Source organism: Melanostigma gelatinosum (assembly GCF_949748355.1).
Source record: "Melanostigma gelatinosum genome assembly, chromosome: 6".
Lineage (NCBI taxonomy): Eukaryota > Metazoa > Chordata > Actinopteri > Perciformes > Zoarcidae > Melanostigma > Melanostigma gelatinosum.
The window spans coordinates 17,289,961-17,309,172 of NC_136639.1; the positions used below are offsets into that span (position 1 = coordinate 17,289,961).

General features: G+C 42.6%; 1 protein-coding gene across 1 annotated transcript in view; it reads right to left on the reverse strand.

The window, feature by feature from the left end:
* Positions 1-17,801, reverse strand: part of grid2 (glutamate receptor, ionotropic, delta 2) — a gene marked incomplete at both ends in the record, with an annotated part of 423,012 nt that extends 405,211 nt beyond the window's left edge. The window contains one exon of the mRNA XM_079271038.1: positions 17,714-17,801. Within this exon, the coding sequence (XP_079127164.1) occupies positions 17,714-17,801 (88 nt within the window). The remainder of the gene's footprint in view (positions 1-17,713) is intronic.
* Positions 17,802-19,212: the final 1,411 nt, after the last annotated feature.

Here is a 19,212-nt window from a genome sequence, read left to right on the forward strand (position 1 = left end):
ATGTAGAGGAGTCTGAAACCCCATACAGATTCCCATCAAACATCATCTCCATCTAAGAGCCACTGTAGCAGCTTGCTGAAAGTCAGTTAGTTCAACACATGATCTGTGTTTTATTTACTGCACTGCACCAGTGGCCTCCTTGAACACAACAGCAAAATGTATGCAGAGCCACAAACAAGCCCACAAATACAAACAATGAAAGAGCAAGAGGTTGAGTAACACAGCATAACAATAGCGTGATATTCAGGCTGCCACTCGTCTCATCTCCCTTCTTTTTTCCTCCCACTGCAATCAAAGTAGATCAAAACTGGTCCTCTGTGGCAACTCTGGGTAGAGCCAAAGAGCCGAATCTAAACTGTTGTCTGAAAGAGTTGTGAAAAGTTTGCAATTAACTTAAAGTGACTAAATCACCAGGTATCTGAGACCTCCACCTGTTTACCTCCACCAGTCAGTAAACAAGGGAAGGACAAAGTGACTCCAGAGGCAAGCATCATGTTCTCCAAATAGGCTTAATAAGCATTGGGCAATCAGCAAAGCCAGCATGATAAACAAAACTACATTTTTCCGTCCATACAAATTTATCAATTTTCTGCTCAAATGCATCATCATTCAGTGGCCTAGCTGTTGTTATATGAACATCATTTTTTAAAATACAATTTTACTAAATCTGTGGATTTATCAAAGCTTTTATGATATGAAAAATGGGATGGCACACAGATTAAGTTTAGTAAATGTGAGAGGCCACTGGGGCCATTTACGCCTTTCCTCACGTCGACTCTCATGTCTGTTTGCTCCAACCCGGATTCTTCCTTTTTTTAAATTGGCATAACTTGGGATCACATTTCTTTCGCACTCATATTTACCGAGCTCAATTTATTTAATTATCGCCTTCGCCTGCAAACAACTCTTGTCCTCCTTTCCTTTTACTTCCTTTCACCGTCTCTCTTTCTCTTCCCATCTCATCGAGTTATGTCAAGCACCGCTTCTGTTTGTTGCTTAGTTACTTAAGAGAAAACCAGATTGAGAAATCATCTGTAGCATCTGCTTCTGTGATGGATACTGTTTGATGAAATGTGTGTAGCATGATGACATAATTATAGTTTCACCTGGTTTCTTTATGTTGTTGTAGTCACTAAGAATGTGACCTGATAGCAAGAAACACTGATTCAAAGTGTGGGCTGAAAAGATTTCCTTTGTTCAATTCCACCAGATGGATGTCCTCAGACATGCCGAGAGTTTTGAATGCGCCTTTGGTTGAAAATCCTGTCTGACATTAAAAACATTTCTCAAATCGTATGATTAACTTTTGAATCTAAAGTGTTGATAACGTTCTACGGATCAACCCCCGTCTCTCTCCTTCTGCCCTGTAGCCGTTTCCAGTCTAATGCTTTTGCCATTTAATATGACAGCTCCATTCTCTTTAACGTTCCCTCTTCCTAGCTGTGGTTTAAGTTATTCTTTGATACTCCAGTCTGGGCTTTAATTATCAATGTAAGCGTGGAATCAGTCTGTGCAAGTAGCGATGTGGGTAAGTAGAGAAGAAAAGTTTTCAATCAAAAAAACTAAAAAAAGGAAATGGGAAGTTTTCAGAGATAATGAAAACTACAAATCTCAGTGCTTATTTTTCATTTAAACAGAGCTCATGAATGTCTTATGAGCATCTGCCTGATCTCAGCACAGCCTGAATAAGAACTGAAGGAGCTGGTAAATTATTTCTGAGGTCTTCATAAGGAAAAGAGAGCACATGCGGCTGTATGAAGCAAATCATGGCTGTGTATTGTCAAGACCACCACAACGCTGTTCCACTTCAGCACGGCTAGTTGTGTTATAATGGCAATACGGTTGGGAAAGCCAAATGTGCTATAAATTGACAAACTACAGTGCCTTTTTTAAATGCAATATGCATACGTTTTGATAAAGGAAAGAAAATGAGAATGTTATTGTAAAGCAGTAAGTCAAATTAAATGCAAAAATGTATATCTCCGGGCTGGTTAGAGAACACACATACATACTAGGGGTGTAACGGTAGGCTTATTCGTATTGAACCGTTCGGTACGAGGCTCACGGTTCGGTACGCATGACGAACAGAATACGTTTGAATAAAAAAAAAAATTTAATTTTTTTTTTTTTAAACCTTTATTTAACCAGGTAGTCCCATTGAGATTAAAAATCTCTTTTGCAAGATGTAAGTAACAATACTACATAACATTAAGGAGCAGTTTTTGTTTTTTATGCTTATGTGTAGTATCCACATTGGAACAGCATGTGGGAGCCGGTTGTAATCGTATAACAACAGTGTGTGCCTGTGCCCGTGTTCTACTTTGGTGAATGGCAGTAGATGTGGCGCTGTGCTACAGTAAAAGGTGCGGGTGCCAGTAACGTCCATGCAGTGCAGAGGGGAGTTTCGGGGTCAAAGGTTACCTGGCTTTGTATCTGCCTGCTCAAACCATGTCAAAAAGCACATTTTGCAATGCACAGTTGTATGTTTCCACAGGATAAGGAAAACAGCTATTTGAATGGCCATTAATTAACACATTCCTTCTAAACCCGCCCCAACCCTTGAGCAGAGTCGGGCCTGTCATTTGAAGGACAACGTCAATAAGCTATCCTTCCTTTGATGAAGCTGATGCAAAGAGCCGAGGTTCTGCATTTATCCGTCTGAACAGTGACACAATGCACTGTGCATCGTATGTCAATCTTGTTGTTGTCTGTGTGTGTGTGTGTGTGTGTGTGTGTGTGTGTGTGTGTGTGTGTGTGTGTGTGTGTGTGTGTGTGTGTGTGAGAGAGCACTTACAACAAAGCCGTGTTTCATCACAAAGTCTGATTGTAAAAGAAAGGACAGGAAGAACACAGAGAACTAGAGGAGATGTTTGTTAGAGAGAGATGAGAAGAAGACTCGGGCAGACGGGTGACTCAATTCCTACTCATGTTCTTCAGTGACCTCATATTGACCCAATCAAAGAGGCTACAAGATATACAGACAAACCAAAGAGGACAGGAGATACCTGAAAAACTCTTCTTCCTCCTCCATTTCCTCTCTCCTCTTTGAACCTCTGTTCCCCCTCTGATGAGTCTCCCTGTTGGGTCATTTTCTTTTTCAAACTTGTTCAGAATTGAGAGAGGGGGGACATTGCTACTATAGTTTCAAGAATTGAAAATGCTGCTTCTACTTCACATGATGCCTTTGGTCTGAAATAAAGAGAGGGTATAAAAGGCAAAGCCCCACGCTGGACTTTGTTTAGTATTAAGTTAATATTTTATGAGACCCAAGACAAAGAGGGAGATAAAAAATAAGGTAAGATACAAAACGTAAAGGCAGCCGGTTTCTACAAAAGCTGAAGGCAAAACGTCCTCAACCCTTTTCTTTGCCAACTAAATCACTTCCACATCCTGTAGTTGTTTTTATATTTTATTTATATGACCATCTGCTATAATAAATATGTTTGGGTTTGTTTTTATTTGCTGAAAATTGTGTTGTGTTTGCATTTTTTTTATGTCCATCTTGTGCTACATTATACTTCTACTCCATTACATTTCAGAGGAAAATATTGAACCTTTTTCTCCACCTATCTTACAGCTGGTTAGTTACTAGTTACTTTACAGGTTTCAGATACACCGTAAGTAGCTTCACCTTGATCAGCTACAATAGCTAAATTCTACAATCAAATAATGTCAAATACAATAATATTATCAGTCAAAGGTGCAAGGCAAGTACTTTAAAGTAATTGAGCTGTTAATACGTATGTATTTTACATAAGAAGACTTTCAAATCAAGAACAAGTACTCTTAGATACTGTAGTTGTATTGTCGCGAAGAATCTGAGTACCTCTTCCACCACTGCTTGAGTGAATTACAAAGTTCCTCTGCATTTACTTTTCTTAGTGTGTCATCAATGGACATATATGTTAATCTTTCACAAAAGCAATAAATAAATTCAATATGAAGTATAATGTATAATGTGTTCCTCCATTTGATTCGTGTGAATTCCTTCCTGGGGGACTCGTGTCCTGAAATGAGCTGAATTGCTCAATAATACTTATGAAACAACACGATAGCTTGATTATTGTGACCGGTGTGAGCCAGCGACAGTGTCTGCTTTCTAAAAATAATGAAACGATCATGGGCTGCTTGTACCGCTGGTCATCAAAAGTCAAGTAAGGCAGATCAAGCTGGCTCTTTTCATGGCATCACATTTGATGCCAATGACGAGCGCCAGCAGCACCTAGCCTGTATGTTGGCGAAGCAGGGAGCTGACAACACCTCATCGGGTCCCATTAATGTGCTGCCAAGACAGGTGAAGGGAGACTCACCAGCCTCACGGAACGCATTGGCACTGGTGATGCTACTGCTGGTGACATTTACCGAACAGCTTTCCAGGTCAGTTGGGAGGATTCTTCCATGGAAATATTACCTTTAATAAAAGCTCCATGAACCAACAACACATTTAAATTTCAAATGTAATAATCTGGTTGTCCTGAAAAGTACAATATGACGCTTTGGTTTGGTTTGGGAAGACAGCCCACAGAACTCGGCACCCGTGCCTGCTGGACATCAATGCCTGAAACTATGGCATTTAAAAGCTGTAGTTGCTGAAAGAAAAAAGAAACAAAAGCAGAAAACAAAGCGCATTCACATTCAAAGCCTGGAGGATGAGGTGTTGCATTTGGCTAAACATCCTGCTAGTCCTAGAGGAGAGAAGCTGCTCTTTTCGGGCCGACACTTGTTAAACAACGTGGAAGGTGTTGAGCTTTTCTGTGTCTTTGTTCTGCTGCTTCCCTGTTTATTTTTTCTGTGGTCTGTTTATTCTTTTTGTGCAACATACTCACTCAAATAATGTGACAGCGTACACATGAAAAAAATACATAATGAAGAATTGCAATATATGTGGCGCTGCAGACAAAAGAAATAATGAAATATTAAGCTTTGTGGCCATGCAGTAATCTTGTATGGAGTGATCTGTTGCGTTCTAGGCTGCCCTCATCGTATCATCACTTCATGATATGTTGAGGAATTGGAGTTATCTGAGAGGGTGGAGAGAAGGATGGCTTTTTTTTTTTTTTTACATGAGGGATGTATTTCACCATTTTTTTCCCCTTCATAAAGGCCATGGAAAAAAACAACTTTGAAATCAAACTACCCACCCAACATAGATACCAAATCATAGCTGGAACATAAAATGACCTGTAGGTTTCCTCAATAGCAGGCAAAATATTTCAGCATAGCAGTGTGTGCAGTGCAGACCTCTCAAAAGTTGGCATAATTCCTTTGTGTTACGTCAAGATTCAATTTTCCCATAATGCCTGAGTCAGCCTGGATGTATCGTTCCAGTCTAGATTGTATAACCTTCATGTAACACTGAATGAACCTGAACCTTTGTTGACAGAATGTAACCCTCATACAACCCTTTCACATGCACATAAATGCAATTAAACATTCACAAATCCATGACAAAGTACACAAACAGGTTCAAACTATCACTACAGTACGACCGGCGATAAAAAGGAGTTAAGACTGTGAAGGTGCATTAATTCCACAGCTCTCTATTGACTTAAGTCAGTTCCACTTTAATGCTGTATGTTGACTTTGGACTTGTGCTGCCTTCTAGCCACATCATACTAATCCAGCCATGCTCCCTCTTACCACTACACCTTTCCTAAATTACAGCATTGTCCTATTGTGTATGTCCTGCTCTAAGCTCTGCTTACTCCCCTTTGTGTGTGTGTGTGTGTGTGTGTGTGTGTGTGTGTGTGTGTGTGTGTGTGTGTGTGTGTGTGTGCCAGTTTGCCTGTGTGGGTGCAAGAGCGTGCATTATAGTTTATGGATAATGACAGATAGATGATTTGGGAATGGAACACAAATCAGAGTGACGTTTCCTTTGAAGCATCTATGCATACACACACACACACACACACACACAGGTCACCGGAAAACAGTGGAATTAATTGGACCAAAAACAACAATATCCTGACGATTAGAGCTGGGACCTTCAGGCTAAAGAGGATTTGCAGCTTAACTTTTTACGATTTAGCTACAAGACTTATGCTCAGGACCACAGTGTAATTGAATAAGACATTTGCATAAGGATTACCAGCACCCAGTTTTAATTATTTTTATTTAATACCGCTAAGAGATATTTTCAGTCAAGTGAATAATGGTTATAAATAACAAAGGTAAAGTCAGCAGACACTCACACTGAAGGGTGACGAGAGTTAGCAAAATAAAGACAATTCAATCATACTCGTCCAAACATTGTCTTATGACCGTTCCAGTAGATGCAGCTGCATCAGCGATGATTTTACTTGCCGCATATAGCGTAAACGTTAAAAAGGACCCGCCTCTTCTTAAGGGAAGACGACACATTGCCTGAAGTTCACGTCTTGGGCTCCGGCTATAAAACAGAGGCAAGCCACCACTGTGCAGCAGTGATAGTCATATCCTATCAGCATGAACAAAGACTTATCATCTTAAAAAAGACACAGTATTATCAAACATATTTCTCAGTGTTTTGCATTTGTTCCATGGCAGACAAAAGAGATCACAGAACAGAGATTAAATGAATAACACTGATGGCTTATCGTGCATGATAACTCACTGGTGGGGCTGCCTGGGACAATAAATCTGAGCCCTCGTTCATGTAACGAGTGTCACCTGTGCTTTTCCTGCTATGACGAGACAAAATGTCTATCGAGGTCTGTAAAGCTCAAGAATGCAAGCAAGTGACCTGAACTGTACATTTTAAGATGAAAAATTATGAATATTACTCATCATTTCTATTTCAATGTTCTGCCACTAGAGTTATGAGCGGTGGATAATGTGCTTCACTGATCAGCCAAACTAATTATAAACTTACAAAACAATACCACTGAGACATCAAAGATGTTGCTTCCCCACAAACAGACAAGGGGTAAATAAGATGAGTTAGGAAAGGAACAATATGTAGTGTGTCAGTATTGAAACATCAATGCAGGCAAAACACAAAACCATCTATATTTACTCCATATTGACGCTCTACCTAAATGAAGGCAGACAGGCGAAAGGGGACTGTGACAGCGAGTTGAAGCAGTTTAATTGACAGATTGAAACAGGGGAGAGAAGAATCCAGGAGCTGAAGCCACTCATAATTCATAGATTTTCAGCAAGATTGAGCAATAGAGGAGGAGAATATATGCTTGATGAGAAGAAAAGCAGATGTGAATGTTCCTTTGATTGCAGGTCGGCAACGGTTAAAGAGCCTAGCGTGAGAAAAGTGCATGTTCGGGCAGGAGAGGGTTGCAAAAGAAGAACGGCTGAGACACTGGAGTGAAGGGAAAAGTGAAGAGCAAAGACCAGCACTGAGGGCTGTCTGCAGCCAGAGAGGTTTTAATGATACCGTCTCAATAACAGATTTCATCGCGCAAGACCTAATGTCTGGGCACGAGCGCACTCTGAAGTAAGACATTTCTTTGTGGTTCGTAGTTTAGAAACATGAAGGAAACATTTCTGTGTGATACGGAAACAGTTATTTGGAAACAGAACAATGTCCTAGTCACGTCAATGGCAGCATAAATGCCTGTTAATGTTATTTCATTGACAGAAATGTAAAGAACGAGATACAGTGTAGTCTGAGCTGGAAAACACACAGTGATGATGATGACTCCCAGCAATGCATTTCAACTGCATCTAGAACAGAAGGCTGTTTAATAAGGGTTAAAGCACATCACGCATTAAAAAGGTTCACATTTCCCAGGACGTTCATACCTACAGCAGGCTACCCAACATCCAACCCCTATGGATGCTGTAACTATTGCACTGATGGCAAAATCAGCATACAATTGTTGAACTAATCAATATGCTAGCCTCCTTGCAACCAGTCCCGATGGAATTCACTGCGGTAAATAACAATGAGGTTTTTATTCGACCTGCTTGAGGGTAGAAATTTGTAAGCTGTTATAAAGCTGTGAATTCTGTCACATGGGGGGCAGCTGAGAGACTAGCACTTGTAGATTTATTAAAAGCTACACACCCACTCAGAATACCGTGTTCTGTATGGAAACTAGGAAATGACTTGTGTAAAATACTGTTGTATGCTAATGTTGGCATTACTTTTACAATGTTTGTCTTTTAAAGACACTTGGCAGTAAATGACACCTTTGAGACATGCCACTGTACAAACTTGGGACAGCGCAAAACAAGCATAAACTAAACCTCCAATGGGGCCTACATTAATACAGCAAGACCTTTGTTTATCGCATTCTTATCTACCAACGCAGCCAACTCTACCGCCACTGCCTGTCGAACTGATTTATTTCCAGCCACAACTACAATTCTGGTATTGTTTTCACCTTGTGAGTAATTATGGCAAATTGTGGTCCTGGAGATAGCAGGAAATACCACAGAAGAAGTTTGAGTACTCTCCCAGGTGTTGATATTTCTATATTTTGTCACAACCATGCAAGATGCAGTCATGAGACTCTACAGTTGTGTAGTTGAGATCATAATAGAGGCCAACTTCAAAGATGGGTGTGGTCCGAGCAAGGGTGTCGAACGTTGGAGGGTAGGGCACATTGGCCAGCGTGACAGATGTGAAATGTTCTAATGAAGCAATAAAACAAATATTCATATATATATATATATATATATATATATATATGTATATTTTATAATCATTTCATAATTGTGCATTTATATTGCAGAAAATTATTCTGTTTTGATGAAGACTGATTTTTTATTTTGCCTGAACTTCTGAAATCCTAAATGGATTTATGGTCTATTGGCAGGCAATTTCAATCAGACACTTTGATGTACTAACATATTAATGTCAAGAATTGAGTCACTCCCTGTTTTGCTGGGAGGGGGGGGGGGGGGGGCAGTCATTTTGCAAAATAGCAAGCTTGACCTGAACTGCTAAGTACAAATCTCCTTTCTTTGACTGGATGACTGATCAAGACATGGATAATTATTCATTTTCTTTACTGAAAGGAAAATCATGTAAAAGGCAAGCTGACAAGAAGTAATGTAATGTATATGATGACTGATTGCATAACGTTAATTAAGCGAGTCCTCTCTGTTGATTAACAATGTTGGCTGATTGTGTGGTTGGTTTGTGTTGCTGTCAAGGATGTAGTCATGGTTTTATGTGCTTTGAAGTAGGGTTGTATGAGGTTCTTATCCACACTCTCACAGTGTATTACCCATTTCAGATGGTCAGCAAGCCCACCGTTTGGAGAAGCAGACAAGAGCGCCAGCAGAGCAAAGTGATGTACTGCTGCGGACGTGGACAGCAGAAAGACGTGTTTTAGACTCCTAAAAGAAAGACCCATCAAAAAAACTAAAATCAGTTTAAGTCTACGCTATATTTAGAATATATTCCGACATGCAACTGAAGTGAAGGTCCTGTGACTTTGAAGAGAACATAGATAACGTTTACTTTCAGTTCAGTTCCCAATCAGAAAGAGCTGTCTGATGGCAAGATAAAGTGGTGGCAATATCCTAAATATAGGTTACACTTAAACGGATATTGATTTTTTTAGGCGGGTCTTTCTTTTCGGTGGCTAAAAAACTATTTTGCTTTGCTCTGATACACTTTTTGTCTTATGTAACAAAGGCCTGCAGTGTCTTGGGATATCATGAAATGGGATTTAGAAATGAAGACAAGCACTTCTCCTCACCGGTAACATGTTATGTGTTTACCTTAGCGTGTGTTTCAGATGTTGCAGTGGGTCATGGTGGTGTAACAGCCGAGGGGTGATCCGTGATCGGTACGGATCACCCCTCGCGGTTTGCCACACATATGGGATGCGGATTAATTGCACAGTTGAACCATCGCAGTGTGAAATAATGCAACACGGGGAACAACAAATCTGTGTTTTAATTGGCGGGAGGAGAGATATTAACGATGCACCAGAGCTAACGTGTGGATGCTCCATTCGGTTACATAATGATGCGTTCATGCTCGATTGAGTAAGAATGAGTGTCGTGCGAAGGTAAATTATAATGTCGTGATATGTTCAAATGCAATCTTGTGAAATTTAGTTTTTCACGCAGACAACCTGACTGGTTGAAATGATTTTTGGGACGTCGGTGAAGTAAATAAATTGGAGCATTGTTTATGAGTCGCTACCGGTAGGCGGCAAAAAACTTGAGTGGGTCCTTTCATGACATTAGATTAACATTAGATGGCATAATACACCATTTATTAAGCTCTCACATATTTTCATCTCTGATTTAAGAGGTTGAATATTAATGTATGCAAGTTAACATACGTGACTAACCACAATAATCTTATATTGTTGGCATGTAAAGCAGTGGCAGCCTGTAATTATTAGTGTTAACAAGGTCAAAAGTGGCCAGTTGCTCTCGCCGTGGAGAGAATTTTCAAAACGTATGCAAATGTCTGCTCTTACTGATCTCTCACTCAATTTGTCGATTTTCTTTTTCATACCCGAATGGGACACGAGATTAAAAGCTGCAATCCAGATGGGCACATGCAGGGATAGCTTTGAGACATGTTGCCAAGTGTGTCAGACAAACAAAGGAACCGCACATTACAATTCAAAGAATGATTACAAAAATGTTTAACACCTGTTAGTCCCGACGCCTGTTTGTGTACTCGCTGACAGCATATCAGACATGAAGGAGGAGGTGGAGACAGGTACAGAGACAGAACAGTGCTCTTCAGAGAATAGAAAGGACAGAAAAAGATTGGAGGCAGATGCAAAAGAGAAAGAACCAATGATACAGTGGGAGTGAGGCAGGGAAACGGTGACAAAGAGAATAAAATCAAACAATAAAAGCACGGGAGAAAAGAAGATTTGACCCACAGCGGGCACAGAGAAGTATTTGGGAAATACACTTGGTACTGTGATGGGAGGAAATGAAATGACCAAGATTCAACAGTTGCAAAAGCACATACGCACACATACAGACACCATGGATTTACAATAACACACGTGAGAACAGAACAAGTAAAGCTCAATCAAAGCAACTACAGATTAGCCACAGCAGTGCAATACAGCTGGAGCTATGAGAATGTCGACTTGTGTTATTGTTTTGCACCGACCGTGTGCCTTTGTGGTCCTCGATAAAGTGGTTTCAAATGAGTTTATAATTTAGCACTTCAATTGTTTTGTCTACGATTGGTAATCTCAAAGAACCCCTTCAAGACAAAACGAATTATTTGTCCCTCTTTTTTGGACCAAATTGTTTTGAACTGTAAATTTTCATCAGTAAAACCAGAACAGATTTATAAAGCACCATTTCAAAACAAAGAGTTTTGTGCATCAATGTTTTGCGACGCATCTACGACCGTAAACGCTTTCCACCCTTTGAAGATGAACTTCTTCTTTGTGGATACACGAGAAGGGCCGTGGGAGTTTTGTGAAAATAAGACGCAAAGGTGTGATGTAATTAGTCTGGAAAACGCTTCATCACTTCAGCGGTGCTAAGTAAGCAACATTGTGATGTAATGTAATAATGTGATGAATGAAGGCAGCAAAAACTTTCACATATTGAGACACAGGGGTCGAGCAATTTGATGCAACACAGGAGAAAACATTGTACAAATAACAGAAATAAAGCAAATGTGTTATTATGTATGCATGCACACGTTCTCAGTAGCCTTTGGCATAATGGTCAGTAATTATTTTCCATCTTCTATCTTCAGTCGGCCATTTTGTTTTACCAAATAGCATCCTTGCTGTTAGGCCTTCCACAATAAGTACTTTTAGTAACATGATTTAATACTTAAATACAAAAATATAATTATATTGTAATATTTTATCTATTTTTATTTGGCACATCACATAATCTACCAGCCACTCAAAGCCCTTAACAACATGCCAACATTCCCACATTTACATACACAGTCATACACTGATGGCAGAGGTTGCCATACAAGGTGCCAACCTGCTCATCAAGGGTGGTTAGGGGCTCAGTGTCTTGCTCAAAGACACTTGGACACTCACTCTGGGAACGAACCGGGAACCTAAACCTTCTGATTACTAGATGATCGCTCTACATTCTGAGCCATGGCGCCCCGTCGTATGTGTGTGGTAGTGCACCGATTTCTTTTTTGAGCCTATATGCGAGTAGTTCTTGTGCACCTTTGTGTGTGTGTGTGTGTGTGTGTGCGCGCGCGCGCGCGTGTGCGCGTGTATAAGCGCACAGGCTTTAGTTTATGTGCAGCGTGCCCTTTGTAGAACAAACGTGCCAATGCTGTGCTTTATGTGTTTTACAGTGCTGTGAATAGCAGCCTGACCGTGATTGGTCAAAGAGGAAAGGATTCAGAAGAGAGGGAGCAAATAACTCACGTACACATACTGTATATATGCATGATGAAACACACATCAATTTAGACACACACCCACGCTGGCATGCACCCTTAAAGACAGCGGTCTGGGATGCATACAAGCGCAGGCAGTATGCACACTCCTTAACGCATGAACATGCTCACACACATGCCTGAGATGCTAACGCAAATTTAAAAAAAAACATTGTATCCACATGTAGGGCACCCTCTGCCCAAGTGAGACACAGCGAAGATTACTGGAAGACTAAAGCAGCATTTGTTTCACGAGAGAGACAGAGAGACAAGACCAAAATCGAAGAGAGATGTAAATATTCACTCTACTGCAAGAAGGTAGGACATACAGAATGGATAACCACCATCATCGCATATACGTGCACACCACTGCACCATTGAAATCTGCACACACATGCACAAAGACATGCATAAAACTGACAGTCAAGTTAGTCCTTGACAAGTAAATACTATTTCCCTTCAAACTTTCTCTAAACATAAGCCTGATTACATTGACCGAATGCACACTGAGCATTTCTTACCCAAAGACACTCACTGCATCCAAATAGTAGCATTCTCCTGAGTTTCATTGTTTGTTCGGCGTATTTGGATTTTGGTCGTCTCGTGAATAATAATTGCCAAATAGTGCGATTACTTCCTCAGTGTGAGGCAGTGTGATAAGCTAGAGAGCTGCGCGTAGCGTGAAATGTCCCCACTCTGGTTTTCTTAAATACAGATCACCATGCGTGCATGTCTCATATTCAACATACGGAAGGGATTTATGGATTCATGCTGTGTTAATTTATACAGAAAACTTTGTCCTAAAACAGGCCTCCAGAGGTTACTGTTGTACTAAAAGCAGCCACTCCACGGCCTATATAACCAGCTAGCTTTTCTCTCTTCCCTAAAACACAATGTTCAGAGTACAGAGCCAGAGCTTAAGCGTGCCCTGACAGAATCTGTGTGTGTGTGTGTGTGCGTGCATATACAGTAGAAAGTAGAAGCAAAGGTTCTTCTCCTCAGCTGACATTAAGCATGCGTGACTCTGGCGGGTGTCGACGGGATAAACACAAACAATACAATCATCCGGGAACAAGGGCCGTCCTTCCCGGGCCATCTGGCCTGTTCTACCTGCATCACTGACTGCGGCGGTGAGACGAAGCACCTTCGGCGGGGCAGGGCTGTCTTTCCTGGCCTACATCTGCAGTCGACCTCAGACAAGCAATCACACCGCTACCTGTCAGTCCACCTCAACTTCAGAAACAGACACACACATATTCCCCCTTTCTCTCTGTGGCCTGGTTAAGGGTTCTGCCTCAGTGACCAGGTACAGACGTCAGAGCTGCTGTCTGACTCTTTCCTTCACAAGACAATGCACTAAAGTCCCTGAAACCACACAAACCAGGCACACAGTTGTTGCACCTCTGTGAATCAACACAGAAACATATACATAAAACACCAGTGTTCATGCACACAGAAACACGAGGCCCTAAATGTACACAGTCAAAGACAGCGTGGACCAGCACATCTGTCAACACATAATATACATAAGAAGATGTGAAGCATTTAACACACACTGCTTAGCCCCCTCTCTTCTGGATTGGTGCATAACTGCAGATTAAAATGCACATGTGCACGCAGACACAAACAGAAGTTGATAGTTCAGAAGAGGAAGCGGTCTTGACAGCTGTGAAACACGTAGACAAAACTAGGCAGGAGGAGCCATTCACACACACACACACACACACACACACACACACACACACACACACACACAGAGATGTTTAGAAATCCTTCTCCATGGAAAAGACCGGAATAGCACCAAAGAGAAAGAAAAACCAGGCCATGCCAGGACAAATCTCCCTCTCATTCTCCCCCTTATTTCCTCACCCCACAAACAATGGAAACCTCTCGTTCGGTCTTTCAACTCTTTCCATCTAAATGATAGAAATCCTTTTTTTCAGAGCCACCCCCCCACCCCACACACACACTCGCACGTGCACACACGCATGTGCACACACTGCATAGATCCAATAATCTCTCTGTCCATCCCTCACTCTCACAAAAGTAACAGTCTGTTGGACCAAATCCCTCGGGAATCGAGTTGTTCTGTGGTTTCTTCTAAACTCTGCTTCGCTCTTGGTATTCCTACATTACCACAGCAAGAAGTACTGCACTTGTGTTGCACGGATTATTTTCTAAACAAGTTGACAGTAAAGAATCCAATTCAAACTAAAACCTTGGCTCGACGTTCTTTTGTTCACAGTGTCACACCGTGTCCTCTTTCAGATTTGATGATGCATCGCAAGGTAAATGAAGACCACTGGGTCTCCTGAAACTTCAGGTATAACACTGTAGATATCAGGGGAACTCCTACTTCCTCTTCGTCCAAGTGTTTCTACTGACCTAGCCAGGAGCAACAAAAAGAGACAAAGACCATAAGCACATGGGTAGCTATAAAACGTGTATGTGCCAGTGTACAACCCATGATTTGAGCCAGGCTCGTTCGTTAGCTTCTTCCCCTCATCTAGGATACATGGTTAGCCAGTGGATGCACGATGACACACTGCATGGCTAAAAAGCAGACCAACCTCGAAGTGAGGACTTAATATGGCTGCATAAATCACTGCGAACTTTCTGAGCGTAACTAATCACGAACACACACAACCGCGCGTACTTCAGCACACTCTCTTTAACACACTCGTGCAGAATCCTCGTGCAGCAGAGGGACCATTGCCATGCAGCACACGATGCAGAAAGGGCCGAGAGACAAGCGGACTCCCCTCTTCCGTCTGCATGCTGATCATATATGAGAGAGAGCGAGAGCGAGAGCGAGAGAGACAAGGCGGGGGTGCCAGCTATACCCAGCAGCTCAATCACATCTGATGCCTGCCCAGTGCGAGATGAAAACATCTGCTGGTCACTGCTCTTAATATTGAAAAAACAAAGGCTGCTCAGTGAGAGGAAGGCACAGGTTTTCAGTACAGACAGCTAAAAAGAGTAGATGCCGACACAAAGTCCACCTTCTCTCCATTTGGTATACATCTCCCTTCGCCTGTCTCGCTCTCTCTTTCTCTCCTTTTCCCATCATTCCATCTTTAGCAGCAACAAAGAGATTAAAGAAGGATTACTTCTGACATGTTAATGTGATGTTCCTGCCGGGTATCGTATTTTTTTTATTTCTTTCTCATGCTAAGTCAATATGATGTGCTATGATGTGCGCACACACACACACACACACACACACACACACACACAGAAAGAAAGAGAGAGACGGACAATTCAGCATTGCAAGAGTGGGATACACATTATTCTCCTCATGCAAAATGCAAAATGATGACATAAAGGAACTAGTGTGGCTTATTGCTCCTTGAAACAACACCACCTTATGTGTGAAAACAATGCGAGCAAATCATAAACTCCTTCCTCTCCTTGTTTCCACTGCAGCCATACCCAGGTGTATCTGCTGTTTCCAAGGTCGGTTGAAGAAGTGAGGATAAGGAGGGATGGAGTGTGAGAGAGAGGCTGAATGAGAAAAAAATAAAGTCTTGTTCCGGGGAGGGGGGGGTGGGGGGTAGTACAAAGTTGTGTCTAGCTGGGAAATGAACTATTGATTAGAAATAAGGTGGAAGGTAGAGAGTGAGAGGGGGAAAAGGAAATGACTGAAATCGCACCAACTAACAGCCCACACTGATCCTTTGTCCTCTCCACACATACATGCACATATGCTTGCTAAGGCAGGGGGAGAAGCTGCTCACATGGAGTTGTAACTAAACAGTAATAAATTCAGGCAACCGATAAACTACACACTGCTTTCACTGTCTTTTCTTCTAATTGGAAACCACTCACTGGCCTGGTTTGCATTACAGGGTCAAGGAGGAATAGTCGCGTTGTCTCATTATCCATGTCACTAAATGTGTTCCTCAAACATATATCTGGGGTTTGTATGGATTATGTTGCAAACTGGACGTGATTTGAGAGCTTCTACTCTTGTAGAAGACAGCTAAAAATCACATAGCTGAAGATCCCCGTCTTAGTCTCCGTAAGTCTAAAATGCCAAATCGCTAACACTCACTAACAGCCCGTGAGCTGGTTGTTTAAGTGTCTTGCTGTGAGACACTTGTAGAACACGTGGCCACTGCTGAGATCAAACCATCCATTCACAGGGTGATCTGTCTCACCAGTGGATTATACTGCCACCCCTGTAGGGCCGGCACCACAGCCTACAATCCTGCATGTAAGAGGAGGCTTCTGCAAACGAATGACTTTACTAATACTCCATCAGCCTTCCTATACTGCACTGCACTGAAATGTCTGTATAACCTAATATGGATATGTTTAAAACAAAACTTCATGACAGGAAGCCAAAACTATTTACAGGCATCATCTGTAATGTTTGGTTTCTCCAACAGGAGGTTTCAACCTGGTACCACCTGCATTTCCACGATCTGCAAATGACACAACACACAGTCACTACGTACTTGATCTGTGTGAAACCTCGCCCATTTGGCCACGCTGCTGTTGGAAGTCGGATATGAAGCATCAGCTTGGTCTACAGGCCAGAGAAGACCTCCAACTGATCCAGCTTGGAAAACCCTGTTGAGGTGGTAAAGTGGCCTGAGGTCTGCTCTGGAAATCAGCTGGCCAGGCCCTAAATGGATCCAACAGGCCAGTACTCTCATCCTGGCAGCATAATGCAGTGGTTGAAATTGGCGGCTTATAATGTGTAACGTGTGGATGTGTGTGTTAAAATATGGAACATTTCAACGTGGACAGGTGCTTATCTTTCTGCTGGCATGTGCGTGCATCTCTCTCTCTCTCTCTCGGTGCTGCTACGTCGCCTGAAAGAATACGCTCGACACAACAGTGCCACACACCAAGCTGGTGGCGGTGGAAAGCTTCTCCCCTGGCACTTACTGCAATAGGCTAGCTCACGATAGAAGGTGGTAATGCCATTGTGCTTCAGAAAAAAAGTGGAAAATTCGCTGTCATCGTGGGTAATCCCTCTGCCATGCAGGACAACATCACGCCATCCTAAACCACCTGTTTTTCGCGCATCCTGTGCGCACACGGGAATTGTTGTAGGAAATTCTGGGGAAACGTTGCGCGCCCGCATTTATAGATCAACCCAAACAGCCATTCGTGATATTCACCACCTCACATAAGCGACTTTAAAGCAATCCTGAGATAATAGAGTTTACATAGTCTACGCAATTGATGCTCAAGCCCCCCCAACTCAAATTCAAAGTTCATTCAAACGATGCCCGTAATGGTACAAAACATCGTTATTTTACGAGTAGCCTGCAAATAAGTCAATGTGCATTATCGGTGGCAACTAAATGGCAACTAAATAGCACAGGGCGCCTGTTTCCCGAGAGACGCACAGAGATCCTTATTGTGGCCGCGAGTCAGAGGAGAGAAAGCGCAGTAACTCACCGATGTGGATGATTGAATCGGAGAGCGCAGACTTCCACTCGTGGCTCCAACACACGGCAACGAGCAACAGAGCCGAGATAACTTTCATGTTGTCCAGAATTACCTCCTCCAAAAACAAGAGAGAACCAAAGCTCTCTGAGGGAGAGCGAAGTGAGTGAAAATCCCGGGAACCGAAGCTTCTGTCTTTTAGTCCATCTGTATGGCGGTCAAGGAAATTCCCTTTAATCTCTTCCTCGATATATTTTGGATCTTGTCGTCAGAGTATAATGCTCGTCTGAAGAGGAGAACGAGTAGAGACTCCCGGGTAGTCACAGACTGGCACCCTGTTGAAATTCCTCCCAACATTAAATCATAGTGTGGGCTGAGCCGCAGAGGAAACAACCCGCATCCGAGCGTCGGTCGCGTTAGAGCAAACTGGATTTTACGTGGATCAATCTGGAACCATTCGATAGCGTGAGGGAAAACCTCGTTGTCTTGAACAGCGGCTCCTGCTGTAATGACCCGTGATTCCCAGCCTTTCAGACTTGGCGACGCAGTTTCCCCGCTGCACCAATCACCAAACCCACAGCAGCAGCAGCGGCAGCAGCAGCAGCCTCAGTGGACTAAGCCAACAGCCAAAACTTGCATTTTGCCCAGAGGCTTTTTAATTTTTTTTTTATCTTTCTTTCACTTAGCCCCTCTTTGAATGTCACCAACGAAACCGACGAAGCTACCGACTTTTGTTAGAGGAGAAAGAGATGCCCAATGACGAAAAGCCTTGTCACATGGCATTACCACGGAGAGGTACCATATTCCGTAATTGTCTCTAGTTTCCTGTAGAGATGACAGAGACTGGGATGGAGAGGGCTCTTTAAAACGCATACAATGAAAGAGAGCTCCAAAGCAACACTTCCTTTCTGCGTCAGGAGGGTAAAAAAAGAAAATGAGGCTCGGCGATCAGGAGAAAAATGAACCGAGGATGTGCGCAACGACACTCCGCGGTCCGCACTCCGTATGCGGATACTCGCGTCAGCGCCGGCACGCAAGGTGGCTGGTGAACAGGAGGTTTGCCGCGTCTCTGTGGGAGAGAGAGAAAGAGTGGAAGGGGGGGAATGAGAGACAAGGAGGAGATCCAGGAGAGAGAGAGAGCGAGAGAGCGCAAGAGGCAGCAACTATGAGCAGCAGCGGTTGCCTGCTCGGACGCGCATCTACCGTCTGGGATTTACCTTGGCGAAAGAGACGAGATGTGCCTAACAGGGCGGGCGGGGGATGCAGAGGGGGGTGGGGGGTCTCACAGAGCGACAGACAGATGAAGAGGGGGGTAATCTGCCATCATGCCTGTCATGGGCACCTCAGGCAGCCATCGATCCGATAACTCTCACATCAAGCTTGTGGAGGGGTACCAGTTGGTTATCCCTCATAGCATTTAAGGATATCTGGGTCATTAACCGAGTACAGATGTTTTTTTACTTCATCAATAAATGTCAACTTGTGAGGAGAGTCCTGTATCATTCTCTCGA